Here is a 20692-nt window from a genome sequence, read left to right as displayed (position 1 = left end):
GTCTGTCTTTCTCTCCCCTCTGTCTTCCCTGTCTCTCTCCATTTCTCTCTGTCCTATACAACAACGATGACAACAATAACTTCAACAATAAAATAAGGACAATAAAAGGGAATAAATAAATAATTTTTTTAAAAAATCATTTAACTTTTGATCCCGTTGAATGACACATAGAATCAGAAGATAACCCACCAGGTAGAGTAAGTGCTTTACTATGTGTGAGGCTGTACATTCCAATCCCAGCATCACATGGGAGGCACAATGGGAAGCACTAAGAGTACACTGCCGACAGAATGGTGCTATCCTCTCTCCTCTCTCTCTCTCCCTCTATTCTCTTCCTCAGAAGAAGGGGAGGAGGAGAGAAAGGGAAGGGGGAGGAAAGAAAAAATGGATCAAGAAGACCAGTCGGCAGTATTAGACATGCACAAGGTCCTGGGCTCACTCACTGGTGCCACAGAAAAAAGAAAGGCATCTTGGCTGGGAAAACAGTTCAACTGGTAGAGTACAGGCCTCACACAATTAAAGTTCCTGGTTCAATCCCCAGTGCCACATGTACCAGAGTGGTGTTCTGGCTTCTCAATCCCTTTCTCATATAAAACTATCTCACATGAAAAATAAGTAAATAAATCCTTTTTTAAAATTATCTTTATTTATTGGATAGAGACAGCCAGAAATTGAGAGGGGAGGGTGAGATAGAGAGGGAGAGAGACAGAGAGACACCTGCAATACTGCTTTACCACTTGCAAAGCTTTCCCCCTGCAGGTGGGGACCAAGGGTTCAAACCCTGATCCGTGTGCACTGTGCATTCAACCAGGTGCGCCATCACCTGGCCCCAAACCATTGCTTTTAGAAAGATTAAAATTATCAATAGTGATCCCCACTCTCCTAGATTACTGTCCTCAAGACAAATCAAATCTACAACAGCAGCTCTAACCTCTTAAAGGAGAGATATGTGAATGGAGGGAAGGACTATCTGCAAAGAATGATAGCAAAACTCTTCCTGTCAGAAGATTCTGAAGGGGATCTAAGACAAAAAGGACCCAACTATTATTAACAAGAGGAAACTGAAGAAATCTCACCAAATTCACCAGGCGACGAAGACCATCATAGTGGTCAAAGAGCTCCAGCACTGCCCGGAAGGAGAAGCAGATTGAGAAAAACATGGTGGCATGGCAGCACCCTGAGGCATGAGAACACTCCATTAACCACAGCGTATAGTTCACCACGTCAGACAAAACATTGTGGGGATGCATGCAGACCTGCAAAAAATAGAGATTTATTTTTTAATTTAGAGTGAAAACACTTTTGATGGGGATGAAAAGCTCACCTGCACAGTAGGTATCTTTAAGGGGTCTAATGACAACTCCTGGTCAAGTCATTCTGAGTGTACACAACCTAAATTTATGCATCTAAATTAGACTGTATACTTAAGAGTATCAAATTCTGAAAATACTTATATTCCGTAACAATTACAATGCTCCACCACATAGGCATTAGAGTTTCTACTTATAAGCAAGAAGGACTTCCCTAGGGTGCTACAAGTTTGCAAATTTAGTATCCATTCTATCACTGATTCACTCGTTTTGATGTCTTCTAAGGAAAGTAACATGAATTCTTTTTTTTTAATATTTATTTATTCCCTTTTGTTACCCTTGTTGTTTTATTGTTGTGATTACTGATGCCGTTGTTGTTGGATAGGACAGAGAGAAATGGAGAGAGGAGGGGAAGACAGAGAGGGGGAGAGAAAGAGAGACACTTGCAGACCTGCTTCACTGCTTGTGAAGCGACTCCCTTGCAGGTGGGGAGCCAGGAGCTTGAACCGGGATCCTTATGCCGGTCCCTGCGCTTTGCACCACCTGCTCTTAACCCGCTGTGCTACCGCCCAACTCCCTGTAACATGAATTCTAAGACAGTCCTCAGGTCTATTTTTATTCCCCCCTCACCTCCCCCCCATATGTGTGCGTGCGTGCGTGCATGCATGTGTGTGTGTGTGTGTGTGTGTGTGTCTGTCTTTCATCTGCAGGGCTTCACTGTTCCTAGCTGACCTTTTCACACTGAGACAGATGACAGAGAGGAAAAGAAAGAAACCACAGGACTGAAGATTCTTCCTTTAATGCAATGATGGCTGGGCCCAAACATGAGTGGTATTTTTTAAAATATTTTTAAAATTTATTTATTAATGAGGACAGGAGAGAGAGAAAGAACCAGATATCAGTCTCTGGTACATGTGCTGCCGGGGACTGAACTCAGGACCTCATGCCTGAGAGTCCAACATTTTATCCACTGCACCACCTCCCGGACCTCCTATTTTGCTTGTTTGTTTGTTTGTTTAATATTTATTTTCCCTTTTGTTGCCCTTGTTTTTTTATTGTTGTTGTAGTTATTGATGTTGTCATTGTTAGATAAGACATAGAGAAATGGAGAGAGGAGAGAAAGACAGAGAGGGGGAGAGACAGACACCTGCAGGCCTGCTTCACCACCTGTGAAGCGACGCCCCTGCAGGTGGGGAGCTGGGGGCTCGAACCACCATTTTGCTTTTTTAACACAGAAAACAAGACCTTTTCTAAATGACTTTATACTTTCAGAATGCTTCATAAAGACCAACAATCACACTCCTTACTTTTTTCGTTAAAAGTTACACTAACCACTTTCACTTTTCCGAAAATTGTTCTGTGGTGATACACAGCAGTAGTTCATCAGACTTACACACCTGAAGCCCAGAGATCTCAGGTTCAGTCACCAGTACCACCATACACCACAGCTGAGTAGTGCTTTAGTCTCTCTCTACCTCTACCTCCCTTCCCCCCTATTCTTTCACATGAAAATATTTTTTTTAAATAAAATAGTCGGGAGTCAGGCGGGAATCAGGTGCAACAGGTTAAGCATATGTGCTGCAAAGTGCAGGGGCTGGCCTAAGAATCCTGGTTCGAGTCCCCGGCTCCCCACCTGTAGGGGAGTCGCTTCACAAGCGGTGAAGCAGGTCTACAGGTGTCTGTCTTTCTCCCCTCTGTCTTCCCCTTCTCCATTTCTCTCTGTCCTATCCAACAACAACTACATCAATAACAACTAAACTACATCAATAATAACTACAACAATAAAAAACAACAAAGGCAACAAAAGGGAATATTTTAAAAATAATAATAATAAATAAAATAAAATAAAATAGTCAAGGGGTGGGAGTGACAGCATAACAGTCACACAGAATCTAATGCCTGAGGCTCCAAGGTCCCAAATTCAATCCCCACACTACATAAGTCACAGCTGAGCAGTGCTCTAGTAAGATAGCAGAGCACAGCGTAAAATAGTCAAAACAGTGGTCCTGGCGTGTGGACACAGCGGATTCTTAAACATGAGCTCCCAAGTCCAATCCCCGGCAGCACAAGTACCAGAGTGATGTCTGGCTCTTTGTCTCATTCTCTCTCTCCTGCTAATTTCTTACAAATAATTTTTTTAAAAAGTTTAAAAATAAAAATAAATAAGGGCAACAAAAGGGAAAATAAATAAAGTATTTTTTAAAATAAAGGGAGTCGGGCGTTAGCGCAGCGGGTTAAGCACACATGGCACAAAGGCCAAGTAGCAGCGTAAGGATCCTGGTTCGAGCCCTCCAGGTCCCCCACCTGCAGGGGAGTCGCTTCCCAGGCGGTGAAGCAGGTCTGCAGGTGTCTGTCTTTCTCTCCTCCTCTCTGTCTTCCCCTCCTCTCTCCATTTCTCTCTGTCCTATCCAACAACGATGACATCAATAACAACAGCAAGGACAACAAAAGGGAATAAATATTAAAAAAAAGAAAAGAAAAAAAAAAGATCCCTCTCTCCACCACCACTGTTCATCTCCATCAAGAACAACATAGTGGACTCTCTGTGGGCCTCTACAGAACCTTGCCCTCAATGTGGAACAATGGTAGGGACTACCCCACTCCCAAAGGGAGGCTGGGTCAACAGCCTCTGCCACTCAAGGAAGACTGGTCCTGAAATGAGTGCAGCCTAGAACGTTCCTAGCTATCTATGACCACGGAATGAGAGCTCAGTCACACAGGCTCCTGTGCTGAATATGAGCCCCAGATCAGATCGATGGGGATACAGTTAATGGTATTTATAAACTTTTCCCATATTTGGGAGCTACTCTCTTCCCTGATCTAGCTTTCTAGCCCTATTTCCAACTCTGACACCATCTCCCCAGACAATACCTTTAGCCCACCTGCATGTTAACTTCAGGCAAAAATTAGTAAACTCATGAGCCCCTTGGAGAATAGTTAAAATAGACTTCCTAGCTTCTTCCAAAATGGAGGCCCCCAAATCACATCTGCTATATTCTTGCCTTTAGGTTCCTGATTATTAAACAATTTGTTTTGCTTTATACCTTAATGCTTTTCAGCCAAGCTGCAGATGCTACCATGACACCAACCTGACTTCCCTAGGCAGAGGACCTCTCCAATGTGTCCTGGAGCCCCACCTCTCCAGAGCCCTACCCCACTAAGGAAAGACAGAAACAGGCTGGGAGTATGGATCCACCTGTCAACGCCCATGTCCAGCACAGAAGCAATTACAGAAGCCAGACCTTCCACCTTCTGCACCCCATGATGATCCTGGGTCCATACTCCCAGAGGGATAAAGAATAGGAAAGCATGGAGTTGGTCGGTAGCACAGCGGGTTAAGTGCACGCAGTGCAAAGCGCAAGGACCAGCGTAAGGATCCCAGTTCAAGCCCCTGGCTCCCCACCTGCAGGGGAGTCGTTTCACAGGAGGTGAAGCAGGTCTGCAGGTGTCTGTCTTTCTCTCTCCCTCTCTGTCTTCCCCTCCTCTCTCCGTTTCTCTCTGTCCTATCCAACAACAACGACATCAATAACAACAATAACTACTACAACAATGAAAAACAACAAGGGCGACAAAAGGGAAAATAAACAAACATAAAATCTTAAAAAAAAAAAAAAAAGAATAGGAAAGCTTCCAATGGAGGGGATGGGATACGGAACACTGGTGGTGGTGGGAATAGTGTGGAATTAAACCCCTCTTATCCTATGGTCTTGTTGATCATTATTAAATCAATTTTTAAAAATGTAAAAAAAAATAAATAGTTAGAAAAAAAAAAAGTCATTCTGTGAATGCACTACCCAGGCCCTTATAGCTGAATATATACTAGACTTACTCTTTCCATGGCATCCTGATTATAAGAAAGATAATATAAGCACATAGATACACCAGTTGCAGCCATAGAAGGACGAGGGATTTCCAGTAATTTCTGTACTCCACCATGAGCAACAAATTCCGTGGCAAATTTGTTATGAAGTAGGAGAGATGCTAGGTGCTAAAAAAGAGGACAAGTGTTACTACAGAATAATACAGAACAATCACAATTGTTTCACAAATTTTTAAGATAAAAAAGGCATTTATAAGATTCTGCAACATTCTCTTTCAGTGGTTTTCATGAAGGTGAAAAACAGAAAGGGAAGCATAACAGATATTCCCCTTTAGACACTGTTCTTCCTCCCTTTCTAGAAAGTCTGCTATCTCCTAATAAACTTCCTTAGTCTCTCTCTAACCAATTTTCTCTTAAAATATTAAAAAGAAAATTAGAACAATAAGTAATGCCACTATTCTACAAGTTTTACTAGTTTCCCTAAAGGTATTCTGCTACCCTTCCCATGTTAATGTTTTTAACATACTCAGCTGTATGCTTTAGCTCAGTCATAGATTTATGATCTAATAAAAATCCCCAAAATCACCCTCTTTTAAATGTGTGCTCAATGTAACTAACCCCTAGCAACAATTCTCAACAAAATATTAGAATTTTAAAAACTTATCTTTTAGTGTTCATTAACTTCCTGCTCAATTCCTATGGTCTGGGTGAACCAGACAGCTTAGGAAGTTGAAGGGTAAGGTGTTCTCTGGCTGCCCACGACTCTAAGCCTAGAGCAAATGGCACCTGAGGAAAGCTAGAGCTCCCCCTCCTGTTTCTCAAGCCCCTTCGCATCTGCAGGTGGTAGCACAGATTTGAGCTGGGGAGACAGCATAGTGGTTACGCTAAAGACTTCCATGCCTAAGGCTCCAAAGTCCCAGGTTCAACCTTTAACACCACCATAAGCCAAAGTTGTGTGATGCTCTGGTAAAAATAAATAAGTAAATAAAGTTAAAGAAAGGAGGAAGAGGAGAAGGGGAGGAGGAAAAGAAGAAGAAAAACACAGATGCAGGGAGCTGGTGGTAGTGCATCTGGTAGAGCTTATGTTACAACGTACAAGGCACTGGGCTCTGGTCCCGTCCCCACCTACAGCGGGCAAGCTTCAGGAGCTGTGAAGCAGTGCTGCAGATTTCTTTCTCCCCCTCTCAGCTTCTAGCTCTATCAAAAAAGAAGCAGATGCATATACAGCTGTACCCTTTCTTAACTGTGGTTTCTTTTTTTCCACAGTTCCAGTTACCCGTAGTCAACTGCATTACAAAAATACTACATGCAATAAGGTACTCTTGAGAGAGAGGCCACATTCACTTAATTTATGTGCATTAGTTACTATTAACCTCAAGATAATATATTTATGAAATATGAGATTTATTATATGCAAGAATGTAGCAGGAGAGAAAAAAGTGTGTGTGTGTGTGTGTCATCTTTAATTTCAGGCACCCATGGGAGCATGCCCCACAAATAAGGGGGAGCTACTGATTCAGATATTGGCAAAGTCAATGGCCAGACCCCCTGATACACTCTAGAAACCCTGCGACAGTTGTCCTCAGAGTGATCCTTACAATGCAAGTCCCACGTTAAGAAGTGCACAGCGGCCAGGGTGCTGGATCCCTCAGCATGAGGTCCTGCGCTTAATCCCCAGCAAACGCATGTGCTAGTGATGTGCTACTACATCTCTTTCTCATTCATTAATAAAACAATCTTTGAAACGCAAATCCTTTCCCTCTTTTTTTTCTATGTTAAGCAAAACTTTACCAAAACCTGCCCAGTTCCTTCCCCAAGCAGCAGCTAGCCCAGTCTTCATTCCCAGTAAATTTCGGCTCCAGGCCATTGTGCATGGCTTAACCTCATAAAGTGACACCTATAGTCCGGATGCATGATGGTGGAAAAGTACTTAAAAAATGCATTTAAGGGAGTCAGGCGGTAGCGCAGCGGGTTAAGCGCACGTGGCGCAAAGCACAGACCAGCATAAGGATGCCGGTTCGAGCCCCCAGCTCCCCACCTGCAGGGGAGTTGCTTCACAGACGGTGAAGCAGGTCTGCAGGTGTCTATCTTTCTCTCTCCCTCTCTGTCTTCCCCTCCTCTCTCCATTTCTCTCTGTCCTATCTAACAACGACAACATTAACAACTAAAACAACAATAAAAACAACAAGGGCAACAAAAGGGAAAATAAAAGAAAAAAAATTTTAATGCATTTAAGAGATTAAAATAAAATAAAAGGGAGTGGGGTATATAGCATGATGGTTATGCAAAGAGACTTACCTTCCCATGCCTTGAGCCCTGGCCCCATATGGAACAGCATGACATTTGTGAAGCGTGACCCCTGCAGGTGGGGAGTGGGAGGCTCAAACCCAGGCCCTTCCACATGGTGATATGTGCACTTAAACAGATGTGCCACTACCCAGCCCCTCTGCTTCTATTTTTTTTTAAATATTTATTTTATTTATTTATTCCCTTTTGTTGCCCTTGTTTTATTGTTGTAGTTATTATTGTTGTTGTCGTTGTTGGATAGGACAGAGAGAAATGGAGAGAGGAGGGGAAGACAGAGAGGAGGAGAGAAAGATAGACACCTGCAGACCTGCTTCATCGCCTGCGAAGCAACTCCCCTGCAGGTGGGGAGCCGGGGTTCGAACCGGGATCCTTATGCTGGTCCTTGTGCTTTGCACCACCTGCGCTTAACCCGCTGCGCTACAGCCCGACTCCCCTATTTTTTTTTTAATTATTTTTTACCAGAGATTTATGGTGGTGCAGGGAACTGAACCTGGGATGTCAGAGCCTCAGACATGAGAGTCTCTTTCCACAGCATTATGCTATCTACCCCCACCCTATTTCTTATTTATTTATTTATTTTACCGGAGCACTGGTCAGTTCTGGCTTATGGTGGTGTGGGGAATTAAACCTGAGACTTCGGCACCTCAGGCATGATTCTCTTTGCATAATCATCATGCTATCTACCCCACTCTATTTCTTTATTCACCTTCTTTATATTTCATCACCGTATATAATCCATCATATAATATATATAAATTAAGAAAGTGTTACAGGTTGGCAACATAATAATAGTATATATAATATATAAAATATATACTATATATATTATATATAATATATAATAAGTGTTAAAGGTTTAGCAATATACCTAAAGGATGGTATGACATAAAGTACTGCACAGTTTTCTTTTTTTAAAAAAAAAATTTATTTATTCCCTTTTGTTGCCCTTGTAGTTATTAGTATTGTTGTTATTGATGTCATCATTGTTAGATAGGACAAAGAGAAATGGAGAGAGGAGGGGAAGACAGAGAGGGGGAGAGAAAGACAGACACCTGCAGACCTGCTTCACCGCCTGTGAAGCGACTCCCCTGCAGGTGGGGAGCCAGGGCTAGAAGTGGGATCCTTACGCCGGTCCCTGCACTTTGCACCACGTGCACTTAATCCGCTGCACTACCGCCCAACTCCCATACTGCATAGTTTTCTAGTCCTACTTAGTGGCAATAACTGAGACCACTCACAGATGTAGGCAGATCTTTCTACTTTAATGTTCAAATATTTAGGACTGACCCCTGAATTTCTGTGGAGGCATGGTGTGTGTGCGTGCATGCGTGTACACAAAGGCTATATCATCTATCTAAATAAAACTATTTCATTTGTTATTGTTTTGATACATCTGGAAATAAGAATACCCTGAGTAATAATATGTAAAACATACAGGCATATCAATGACAATAAAATGGTCAGTGACCTTAACAGTTTTAATAATTTTACCTTGAGTGCCTCAAACGTAAGCAGGACATCATTTGTTTGCTTCAGGTCAATATAGAACATCATCAACTCCCGTGATCCAAGTTGCATAAATATAGGAAGTAACTGAAATAAATTCCCAAGTAAGTCTTAGTGTTAGGCTTTATTTTCACAAACCTCTTATTTCATAATAAGGATAGAAAATGGGATAAGGAGATAGCATAACGGTTATGCAAAAAGAATTTCATGCCTGAGACTCCAAAATCCCCGGTTCAAGTCCCTACACCACAGTAAGCCAGAATTTACTGGGGTTGGGTGGTGGTGCACCTAGTTAAGCATACATATTACCAAGCCAAGGAACCAGGCGCAAGCCCCTGCTCCCCACCTGCAGTGGAGACACTTCATAAGTAGTGAAGCAGGTCTGCAGTTTTTATCTTTCTCTCCCTCTTTATCTCACCATCTGCTCTCAATTTCTGTTTTTTCTCAATTTTTCCAGTAAAAATTTGAAAGGAATAAAGAGGTTTGGTACCATAGGTCTCTCTCCCTCCCCATCTCTGTCTGAAAATAAGTAAATAAAATAAAATTACATATATTAAATACATTCCCCAGCTCCTTTAAGAAGATAAACACACTTTGATCAAATAGGACTTATCAGAAGTGACCTGTGGAAGGTTTTACCAGTTAGCGGCAAAGGCTTTTCTATAGTGAAGTAAAAGAATATCAGTGGGAGTCTGGCGGTAGCACAGCGGGTTAAGTGCAAAGCGCAAGGACCAGCGTAAAGATCCTGGTTCGAGCCCCCAGCTCCCCACCTGCAGGGGAGTCGCTTCACAGGCGGTGAAGCAGGTCTGCAGGTGTCTGTCTTTCTCCCTCTCTGTCTTCCCCTCCTCTCTCCGTTTCTCTCTGTCCTATCTAACAACGATGACATTAATAATAACCACAACAATAAAACAAGGCCAATACATAAACAAATAAAATATTTTTTAAAAAGAATATCAGTATACAAAATAACTACCATGAAATAGCCCTAAAATAAACAAAACAGTACCAAAGCATCAACAGTATCTCCCCAAGAAATTTACCTCTTGATATTCTCCTAGAGGCGTCAAATATTGGAGAATTAGTCGCTGCTCAATAGCAGGAGTCATAGGATAAAGGGTGTAATTGGTGCCGATCACCCACGGGGACATTTCTGACCAGCTGCTATTAGACAGTTCAACAAACACGCGCTCTGGATCAGATGAGGAGAAACCCAACTTCTGTCTAGCTTTCCTAAAGCTCTCTCTGTCACTCGGTTTTGCTGACTTGTTTTTCCTCAACCCTCCTCCATCAGGTTTGATTGCTGAGTTCACTCTGCTACTCGTCTTGTGGCTGGAGTCAAGATGAAAGGAGATCTCCATATCCCTGGAGGCTTCTTCTTGCTCACCATCTACTCCATCTACAGTCATTTCACCATAGTCCATATCCACAGCTTCTTCATCCAGAGGCAACAGGGGTTCGGAGGACAGCTTTCGAGGACTGGGACGTTTGCTTTCTTGGCGCAAAGCTACTTCTTGAAGCTGTAGCTCCCTCAGTCTTCGAAGCACTATTGCCACCTAGCAACAGACATCATAAGCAGAGGGGTTGTCTCTTCTGCATCATGACTTAATGGCTACTTCCACTGCAGAAGAACTATACATTGATGCAGTTATCTCAATGCTTGCTAATAGGAAAGATGTGTGGATATTCAGACAGATTCCTATAGCTTGATGAAATTAACAACAGCCAAGCATCTAATTCCCCATAAAACTTGCCAAAAACCCAAAACAGAAGATTTGTACATAAAACACATCATTTACAACTGGTTTATCTAGATCAAGTTAGGCTGGGCCATCACATCTGGTGAGGTAAACAGTCTATCTTTTAAAGATTTATTTATTTATTTATTTATTGCCTCCAGGGTTATCGCTTGGGCTCAGTGTCTGCACTATAAATTCACTGCTCCTGGAGGCTATTATTCCCTTTTGTCGTCCTTGTTGTTTATCTTTGTTGTCATTATTGTTGCTGTTATTGCTGTTATTGTTGCTGGACAGGACAAAGAGAAATCGAGAGAAGAGAGCAAGACAGAAGGGGGAGAGAAAGATACCTGCAGACCAGCTTCACTGCTTGTGAAGCGACCCTCCTGGCAGGTGGGGAACTGGAGGCTCAAACCAGGATCCTTATGTTGGTCCTTGCACCTCTCGCCACGTGTGCTTAACCCGCTGCGCTACCACCCGGCCCCCGAGGTAAACAATTTTTTAAAAATATTTTATTTATTTAATGGATAGAAACGGAGAGAAATTGAGAGGAAGGGGGAGATAGGGTGAGAGGCAGACAGATACCTGTAGCAATGCTTCACTGCTCACAAAACTTTCCCCCCACCTGCAGGTGTGGACAGGAACTTGAGCCCAGACCCTTTACACATTATGACATGTGTGCTCAATTAAGTGTGCCACCTGGTCCCCAGCAGACAGATTTTTAAACTATATCTTTTGAAGGTACAGGGATGTGGTTCAGTCAGCAAAATGCAGAACTTGCAAACCTGGGACCTGTGGCTGATCCTCAGGACACATATAGTCATAGCAGAGGTCTGCTATCTTTCTCATAAAAACTAAATGAATCAAGAGGGCCAGGTGGTAGCGTACCGGGTTAAGCGCACACATGACAGTGCAGTGTAGGGGGAAAGCTTCAGTGGTGAAACAGGGCTGCAGGCATCTCTCTGCCTTCCTCTCCCTCTCGATCTCCACAACTCCTCTCAATTTCTATCTCTATCCAATAATAAATAAATATTTAAAAAAACAAAAAAGCTTCTTAAAAAAAAAACAAACTAGGGAGTCGGGCGGTAGTACAGCTGGTTAAGCACAGGTGGCACAAAGCACAAGGTCCAGTGTAAGGATCCCGGTTTGAGCCCCCAGCTCCCCACCTGTAGGGGAGTCGCTTCACAGGCAGTGAAACAGGTCTGCAGGTGTCTTTCTCTCCCCCCTCTCTGTCTTCCCCTCCCCTCTCCACTTCTCTCTGTCCTATCTAATAATGATGACATCAATCAATAACAACAATACAAAACAAGAGCAACAAAGGGAATAAATAAATAAAATATTTTTTTTCAAAAAATAAAAACCAAACATGAAGATTTCTCAAACTTGTAGCTTCTCTACCTTGTACTGTTAGAAATGTCATTAATATTGTACAGAGAAAAGAGGGAGAGGGAGAGGGAGAGAGGAGGAGAGAGGGAGAGAGGGAAGGAGGGAGGGAGAGAGGGAGAGAGAAGAAGGAGAAGGAGGAGGAGGAGGAGGAGGAGGAGGAGGAGGAGGAGAAGGAGAAGACCACAGCACTAGAGTGGGGAAGGTAGCATAGTCATTATGCAAAGAGACTCTCATGCTTAAGGCTCCAAAGTCTCAGGTTCAATCCCGCACACCACCAGAGCTGAGCAGTGCTCTGGAAAAATAGAAGCAGAGAGAGACCTCACAGCAGCAAAGCCTCCTTCAGCACAGTAGTGGCCAGGCTCAGACCTGGGTCATGTGTATGGCAAAGCAGCACATGACTATCCAAACGCGGCTTAGTGGTCTCAAGAAGTGTCTTTCCTAATCACAACTAAAGCTAAAAATCAAACACAAAAAGGAAATGAGGAAAATCTCCAACATGTGGAGACTACACAACATGTTTCTGAGTAACCTGGTTCAATAAACAAGTCAAAAGGAAAATAAAAAAGGATCTGAAGGAACAGAAATGAGGAGGAAGGTTATCAGAGCCTTTGAGTTACAGTAATAGTTCTGAGAGTAAAGTTCATACCAACACAGGCTCACAAGGCAAAAAAAAAAAAAAAAAGATCTTAAATGAGCAATATAATCTCACATCTGAAAGAACTTGAAAGGGAGCAACAAACAGACCCAAAGTCAACAGGAGTGAAATAAGAAAAATCAGAGCACAACTGCCCAGGAGACGGTACAGTGGATAAAATGTCAGAGACCCTGAGTTCAATCCCAGTCACCATATATATCAGAATGAGGCTCTGCTTCACCACTACCCCCCATCTCTTCCTCATAAACATATCTTTTAAAAAAAAAAATCGGGGGCCAGGCAGTTGCACAGCAGGTTAAACACACATGATGCAAAGTGCAAGGACCGGCATAATGATCCCGGTTCGAGCCCCTGGCTCCCCACCTGCAGGGCGGTTGCCTCACAAGCAGTGAAGCAGGTCTGCAGGTGTCTGTCTTTCTCTCCCCCTCTGTCTTCCCCTCCTCTTTCCATTTCTCTATCTTATCCAACAACAGCAATGACAACAATAATAACAACAACAATAAACAACAAGGGTAACAAGTAGGAATAAACGGCCTCCAGGAGCAGTGGATTCATAGTGCAGGCACCGAACCCCAGCAATAACCCTGGAGACAAAAATAAATATAAATTTAAAAAAAGAAAGATCAGAGGGGCTGGGAGACAGCATAACAGTTATACAAAAAGACTTTCATACCTGAGGCTCAAGGCCCCAGGTTCAATCCCTATCACCACCATAACTGAGAGCTGAGCAGTGCTCTGGTGTCTGTCTCATTAAAATAAATAGGAAAAAAAATTATTTTTAAAAAGTCAGAGCAGGTTGGGAAGTTCCATGTTCAAACCCACCACCATAAGCCAGAACTTTGCAGTATCTGGTGAAAAAAAATAATGAAGAATGAAAAAAATTTAAAGACAGTAGAAAAAAAAAAAAATCAATGAAATCAAGAGTTTATGCTTTGAAAGGACAAATATGGAGGCCAGGCAGTAACGCACCCCACTGAGCACACACTACAGCAGCATGGACCATGGTCAGTCCCCCAGTCCCCATCTGCAGGGGGGATTCACAAGGGGTCAAACAGTGCTGCAGGTCCCTCTCTCCCTCTCTCTCCCTCCCTCTCTCTCTCCCTCTCTCTCCCCCGCCTTCCCTTCCTATCTCCCCCTTTCCTCTAAATTTCCGTCTCCAGCAAAAAATAAAGAATGCTAATTAAAAAAAGGACAAATAAGATAGACCAACTTCGACCCCACCAATGTGTCCTGGAGCTCCGCTTCCCCAGAGACCCACCCTACTAGGGAAAGAGAGAGGCAGACTGGGAGTATGGACCGACCAGTCAATGCCCATGTTCAGCGGGGAAGCAATTACAGAAGCCAGACCTTCCACCTTCTGCAACCCACGACCCTGGGTCCATGCTCCCAGAGGGATAGAGAGTGGGAAAGCTATCAGGGGAGGGGGTGGGATATGGAGATTGGGTGGTGGGAATTGTGTGGAGTTGTACCCCTCCTACCCTATGGTTTTGTTAATTTATCCTTTCTTAAATAAAAAAAATTTTTTTAAATTTTTTAAAAAAAAGATAGACCAACTTCTTGCTAGGCTCACTGAGAAAAAGAGAGAACCAAAGTATAAAAGAATCAGAAATGAAGGAGGTAGTGAAGGCTCAGAAAAGAGTATCGTGAGCATCTATGCACAGACAGGCTGAAGGACGCGGAAGAAGTGAGTGTACTCTTAGAATCATACAGCCTCCAAAGTCTGAGCCGGGAAGGAATACGGTACTTGAACAGGGTAGTCGAAAGTCCTCCCCCAGAACAAAAGCCCAGGTCCAGATGTCTGCATGGATGAATTCTACAAATGTTTCAAAGAACAGCTAACATTCTTCTTATTCAAACTCTTCCAAAAACTTGAAAAGGATGGTGGTTACCAGAAAGTAAAAAGGAATTACTGGGTGGGGAAGAGACAGGGAGGCACGGAACCGGCTAGTAGGCACAGTGAGTTGTACACTTTTTTCTTTTCTTTTCTAAGAGACTGGGCCTCAAACATGCACGATTTCATCACATCTTTGTTTTTTCATTTAAAGAAAGAGTGGGGCCATGCAGTGGTGCACCAGGTTAAGCGCACACATTATAGTGCAGAAGGACTCAGGTTCAAGCCCCTGTCACATGCAGAGGGAAAGCCCCACAAGTGGTGAAGCAGCACTACGGGTGTCTCTCTGTCTCTCTCCCTCTCTATCTCCCTCCCCACTCTCAATTCAATAATAAATAAGTAAAAATATTGATCAAAAAAAAAGAAAAAAAAGAGGAAGAGAGACACCAAAGCATGGAAATTTCCCAAGTGTCATGGTACCTCCTACCTGCTGCCAGCCCAACTACTAGCCGCCTGACTCTTTGAGCTACCTCTCCAGCACTGTACATAGACAGGCATGTGTGCGCACCCCAGAAATGCCATCATTCTGTAAACCAATGTTAACTCAGCAGTAATGTCTGTAAGAGTGGGTGGGGCTCGGAGACAGCTCCCCCAGTAGAATGCACTTCATCACACGCAATGGGGTGAGGCTTGAGCCTCTAGTCACTAGATGGCAGAGCGCCCTGCAAACAGTGGAGCACTGTCGTGGTGTATCTTTCACTATTTCCCCTTACTCCCTCTCTATCTAGAAGAAGAAAGAAGAAGAAAAAAGAAGAAGGAGATGATGATGATGATAATGGAATGACAGGAAAAAGCACGGATAGTTAAGGAAGATAAGTAGATGGGTCAGGTGGTGGCTCACCTGGTTGAGTATACATGTTACAATGTGCAAGGACCTGGGTTCGAGCCCCTAGTCCCCACCTGCAGGGGGAAAGCTTCGTGAGTGGTGAAGCAGGGCTGTAGGTGTTCCTCTGCCTCCTTCCCTCTCTCTCCCATTTCCCTCTCGATTTCTGGCTGTCTCTATCCAATAAATAAAGACAATGAAAAAAAAAAAAGTAGAGTAAAATGCTTGCAATCAACTTAAATGGCGTGTATGCAACTGTTCACTGCAAATTATTTCAATTTAGTTGTGTCTGAAATTTTTCATAATCTGGGATGAGAGCTAGCATAATGGCCTGCAAATAACTTTCATGACGGAGGCACCAAAGGTCCTAGGTTTGAGGCCCAGTGCCACCATAAGCCAGACCTAAATAGTGCTCTGGTAAAAAAAGAAAGAAAAAAAAAGAAAAGAAAAAAAAATTAACTAAAAAATAAAGATAAGGGGTCGGGTGGTGGCACACCTGGCTGAACACACATTACAATGCACAAGGATCCAGGTTCAAGCCCCTGGTCCCACCTGCAGGGTGAAGGCTTTGTGAGTGATGAAGCAGGAATGCAGGTGTCTGTCTCTCTCCCTATCATGCCCATACACTCTCAATTTCTGGCTGTCTCTATCCAATAAATAAATAAATACAAAAAAATTAAAAATTAAAGATCCGGTGGTCCAGGAGGTGGCACAGTGATAAAGCTTTGGACTCTCAAGCATAAGGTCCTGAGTTCAATCCCCGACAGCACATGTGCCAGAGTGATGTCTGGTTCTTTCTCTCTCCTCCTATCTTTAAAAAATAAATAAATAAATAAATAAATAAATAAATAAATATCCAGACCCATTCCCCATATGTAGAAGGAAAACATTTTTTTATTGTTATTATCTTTATTTACTTGATAGAGACAGCCAGAAATCAAGAGGAAGGGGGATAGAGAGAAAGATAAGAGAGACACCTGCAGACCACTTGTGAAGCTCCCCCCAGAAGGTGTAACACCTGCACTCAACCAGGCGCACCACCATCCAAGCCTCCGTAGGAGTAGCAGGAAAGCTTTACAAGTGATGAAACAGTGTTGTAGGGGTGTGTGTGTGTGGGGGGGGGTGGACCCCCTTCCCTCTTGATTTCCTTATGGTGCTTTCCAATAAATAATCAACAAATTTATAAAGCTATTTTGATAAAAAATATTTTAAAAACTTTACTGAAGATATTGTCAAAATGCTAAAAGTAAAGTTATGTAACCCAGGAAGTCATACAGTAGATACGGTGGGAGACTTTTAAAGCATGAGGTCCTGAGTTCAGGCCCCAGGATCGCATGTGCCAGGGTGATGCTTTGGTTCCTCTCTCTCCTACTCCTGTACCTCTCAGAAACAAATAAACAAATCTTTAAAGTCATAGTCACAGTGCAATACAACGTAATAAATAAGGTCTACTGATGATTTCAGGTGGAAAAAGGAGCTTGCGCGCACTCCAGTAATATGTAAAAACACACCATAGTATGGGCCTTACCAGCTGAGAATTTTCATCCCGATAGTTGGCAGCAATATCTTGATTTTCCATTGCACCTCCTAACAATCCAGTAGAATATGTCCTCAAGGGTTGATCCGCTTCTCGTGCCCACTTGAAAAGATTCTCAACAATTCCTTCCTTTATTAAAGAAAATGAATGAAATAGAGCAACGTGGGACAAATTCATTTTCATAATTAAATATATGAAGAAAAATTTAGTCTTGTAAAAAAAAAAAAGTTTAATTATTGGGTTGTAGGGGTCAGGCAGTAGGTAGCGCAGCAGGTTAAGCACACGTGGCATGAAGCACAAGGACGGCATAAGGATCCCAGTTCGAGCCCCTGGCTCCTACCTGCAGGGGGGTCGCTTCACAAGCAGTAAAGCAGGTCTGCAGGTGTCTGTCTTTCTCTCCCCCTCTGTGTCTTCCCCTCCTCTCTCCATTTCTCTCTGTCCTATCCAGAGACAACGATAGCAATAACAATAATAATAACCACAACAAGGGCAATAAAAGGGAAGGAGTTGACCCCCAGAAGCAGTGGATTCATGGTACAGGCACCAAGCCCCCACAATAACCCTGGAGGCAAAAAGTAAATAAACATTGGGTTGTTGGGGAAATCATGATATATTTCTCTTTTTCTATGTAAAAATGCATCATGATTTTCCCTATGACTTAACATTTCAATGTTAGGACTGAGGAGACAGCATAATGGTTATGCAAAAGGTTTTCATACCTGAGGCTATGAGGTCCCAAGTTCAATAACCGCCATCACCATAAACCCAGGTCTCCCTCTTGCTTACTCTGTATCTTTCCCGCTGTATCCTCTCTCTCATTAAAATAGTTTTTCAGCTTCACTATGGGGGGGTTAGGGTAGGGATACAGACCTTTGGTGGTGGGAATGGTGTTAATATGCACTACTATTAACTTATAGTCTTATAAATCGCTATTTAATCAATATGTAAGGGGAAAAATAGATTGAATGTCTCAAACCTTTCAATGCAGATTCCAGTTCTAAGTATATTCCTTCAAATCTAAGCACTTAAGGTTTCAAGTTAGTAACCTGACTGAATTTTAACAGTTAAAAAATATTTTTAATTCAATGTTATTCATAAAATTAAACAAATGCAAGTAAACTAAACATGCAATAGTAAGTAGCTTAGTTAAAAAAAATCTGGGGGCAAGGGAAGATAGCATATAGTTATGCAAAGAGACTTTCATGCCTGAGGCTCCAAAGTCCCAGGTTCAATCCCACACACTACCATAAACCAGAGCTGATCAGTGATCTGGTAAAACTAATAATAATAATAATTAAAATAAATAAAAATAACCTTAAAAATCTGCATCATGAAACAGAATCCTACTAAAATAAAAAATAAAAAGGCTAGCAGGAAGCTGTTATCTCACATGTCTAAGACTCCAACAACGTGTTTTAAAAAAATAGTCATGAAGAGATGTGCTTTGGTGTATCTAGGAGGAAAAAAAAAGAAAAAGAAAAGAAAAAGATTAAGTTCTTCAACAGTCAGGTCAGGGAGGTGGTACAGCAGAAAAGCTAAAAACTTGCTAGCATGAGGTCTCTGGGAAAATGCCCTCAACTATGCTTTCTGGAACCTTACCTCTCCAAAACTCTACCCCACTAAAGAGAAAAAGAAGCAAGCTGGGATATGGAACCACCTGCCAACACCCATGTCTCGTGGAGAAGAAGTTAAAGAAGTCAGAAATCCAGGGAGTCGGGCAGTAGCACAGTGGGGCACAGGTGGTGCAAAGTGCAAGGACCAGCCTATGAATCCCGGTTCAAGTCCCCAGCTTCCCACCTGCAGGGGAGTCGCTTCACAGGTGGTGAAGCATGTCTACAGGTGTCTGACTTTCTCTCCCCGTCTTCCCCTCCTCTCTCCATTTCTCTGTCCTATCCAACAACAACGACATCAATAACAACAACAATAGTAAAAACAACAATAAAACAAGGGCAACGAAAGGGAATATTAAAAAGAAACCTTTATTTAAAAAAAAGAAGAAAAAAAAAGATGTCAGAAATCACAACTTCTGCATGGCAAAAAGAATTTTGATCCATACTCCAAAAGGGATAAACAGTAGGAAAGTTTCCAGTGGAGGAGATGGAACTCATAGCTCCGGTGGTGGGAACTGTATGGAATCACACCACTATTACAATTACACCCCTTACAATCTTCTAAATCAATAATGAAAAAACAAAACATGGGGCCTGGAGGTGGCGCACCTGGTTGAATGCACATGTCAGAATACACAAGGACCCAGGTTTGAGGCCCGGACCCCACCTGCAGGGGGAATGCTTTTCGAGGGGCAAAGCAGTGCTGCAGGTGTCTCTCTCTCCCTCTCTGTCATTTCCTTCCCTCTTGATTTCTAGCTGTCTCTATCCAATAATAAATAAAGATAATTAAGAAATTAAATAATAATAATAACAATAAAACATAAAAAAAAAGTGTTGGATTTTCAACCAAGTGGTCCAGAGTTCAGTCCATACCATCACATGTCCCAAAGTGATGCTCCCTTTCTCTCCTCCTCTCTCTCATATATAAGTAAATCTTGTATTAAAAAAAAATAAAGCAAGTGGCGCATGAGTGCAGCGGGTCAAGCGCACGTGACACCAAGAGCAAGGACCGGCATAAGGATCCTGGTTCAAGCCCCCGGCTCCCCACCTGCAAGGGGATCGCTTCACAGGCGGTGAAGCAGGTCTGCAGGTGTCTATCTTTCTCTCCTCCTCTCTGCCTTCCCCTCCTCTCTCCATTTCTCTCTGTCCTATCCAACAACGACGACATCAATAACAACAATAACTACAACAATAAAACAACAAGGGCAACAAAAGGGAATGAATAAATAGATAAATATTTTTTAAAAAGTCTCTGGGGCCGGGTGCTGGTGCAGCTGCTTGAGGGCACATCTTAAGAGTGCTGAAAAACCCAGGTTCAAGAACCCCAGTCCCCACCTGCAGGGGGAAAGCTTTGCGAGCAGTGAAACCGTGCTGCAGGTGTCTCTGTTTCTCTCCCTCTGTATTACCTCCTTCCCTCTTGATTTCTGACTGTCTCTTTCCAATAAAGATAATTAAAAAAATAAAATAGGGGCTGGGTGGTAACACATCTGGTTGAGAACACGTGTGATAGTTCCCAAGGACCCTGGTTCGAGCCCCTGGTCCCCAGCTGCAGGGGGAAGCTTCACGAGTGCTGAAGCAGGACTGCAGGTGTCTCTATCTCTCTCCCCTCTCCATTTCTGACTATCTCTATCCAATAAATAAAGATAATAAAAAATAAAAATAGTCTCTAATTAATAAACTAATTAGTGGGTGATGGAAAGCATGATTATGCAAACAGACTATCATGCTTGCAATTCCAAAGTCCCAGCTTCAATCCCCCCACACCACCATAAGCCAAAGCTGAGTAGTGCTCTGGTAAAATAAATTAAAAAATAAATAAGCAAATAAATAGGCCAGGGGTAAATAGCATAATGGTTATGCAAAGAGAATTTCATGCCTGAAGCTCCAAAGTCTCAGGTTCGATCCCCTGAACCACCATAAGCCAGAGCTGAGCAGTGCTCTGGTTAAAAAAAAAAAAAAAAAAAGAGTTAGGAGTCAGGTGGTAGCGCACCGGATTAAGCACATATGGTGCAAAGCGCAAGGACCAGAAGAAGGATCCCGGTTCGAGTCCCCAGCTCCCCACCTACAGGGGAGTCGCTTCACAGGTGGTAAAAAAGGTCTGCAGGTGTCTGTCT

General features: G+C 42.8%; 1 protein-coding gene across 6 annotated transcripts in view; it reads right to left on the bottom strand.

Annotated features, from left to right (window-relative positions):
• The window catches only part of DCAF1 (DDB1 and CUL4 associated factor 1), a 79734-nt gene that overhangs the window by 25367 nt on the left and 33675 nt on the right, over positions 1-20692 (bottom strand). For 5 of the 6 annotated variants that reach the window (XR_009553236.1, XM_060204586.1, XM_060204584.1 and 2 more), the window contains 5 exons: positions 16960-17097; positions 9984-10496; positions 8929-9030; positions 5140-5298; positions 1077-1256 (listed from right to left, as the gene is read on the bottom strand). Coding sequence is in view for 5 of the 6 variants with exons in the window: in XM_060204586.1 (XP_060060569.1) it covers positions 1077-1256; positions 5140-5298; positions 8929-9030; positions 9984-10496; positions 16960-17097 (1092 nt within the window). In the remaining variant the exon portion in view is untranslated. The remainder of the gene's footprint in view (positions 1-1076; positions 1257-5139; positions 5299-8928; positions 9031-9983; positions 10497-16959; positions 17098-20692) is intronic. The other variant, XM_060204588.1, reaches the window with a different exon arrangement.

Source organism: Erinaceus europaeus, chromosome 12 (assembly GCF_950295315.1).
Source record: "Erinaceus europaeus chromosome 12, mEriEur2.1, whole genome shotgun sequence".
NCBI lineage: Eukaryota > Metazoa > Chordata > Mammalia > Eulipotyphla > Erinaceidae > Erinaceus > Erinaceus europaeus.
The sequence above is the reverse complement of the archived record's forward strand: the minus strand, read 5'-3'. Positions and strand labels throughout refer to the sequence as shown.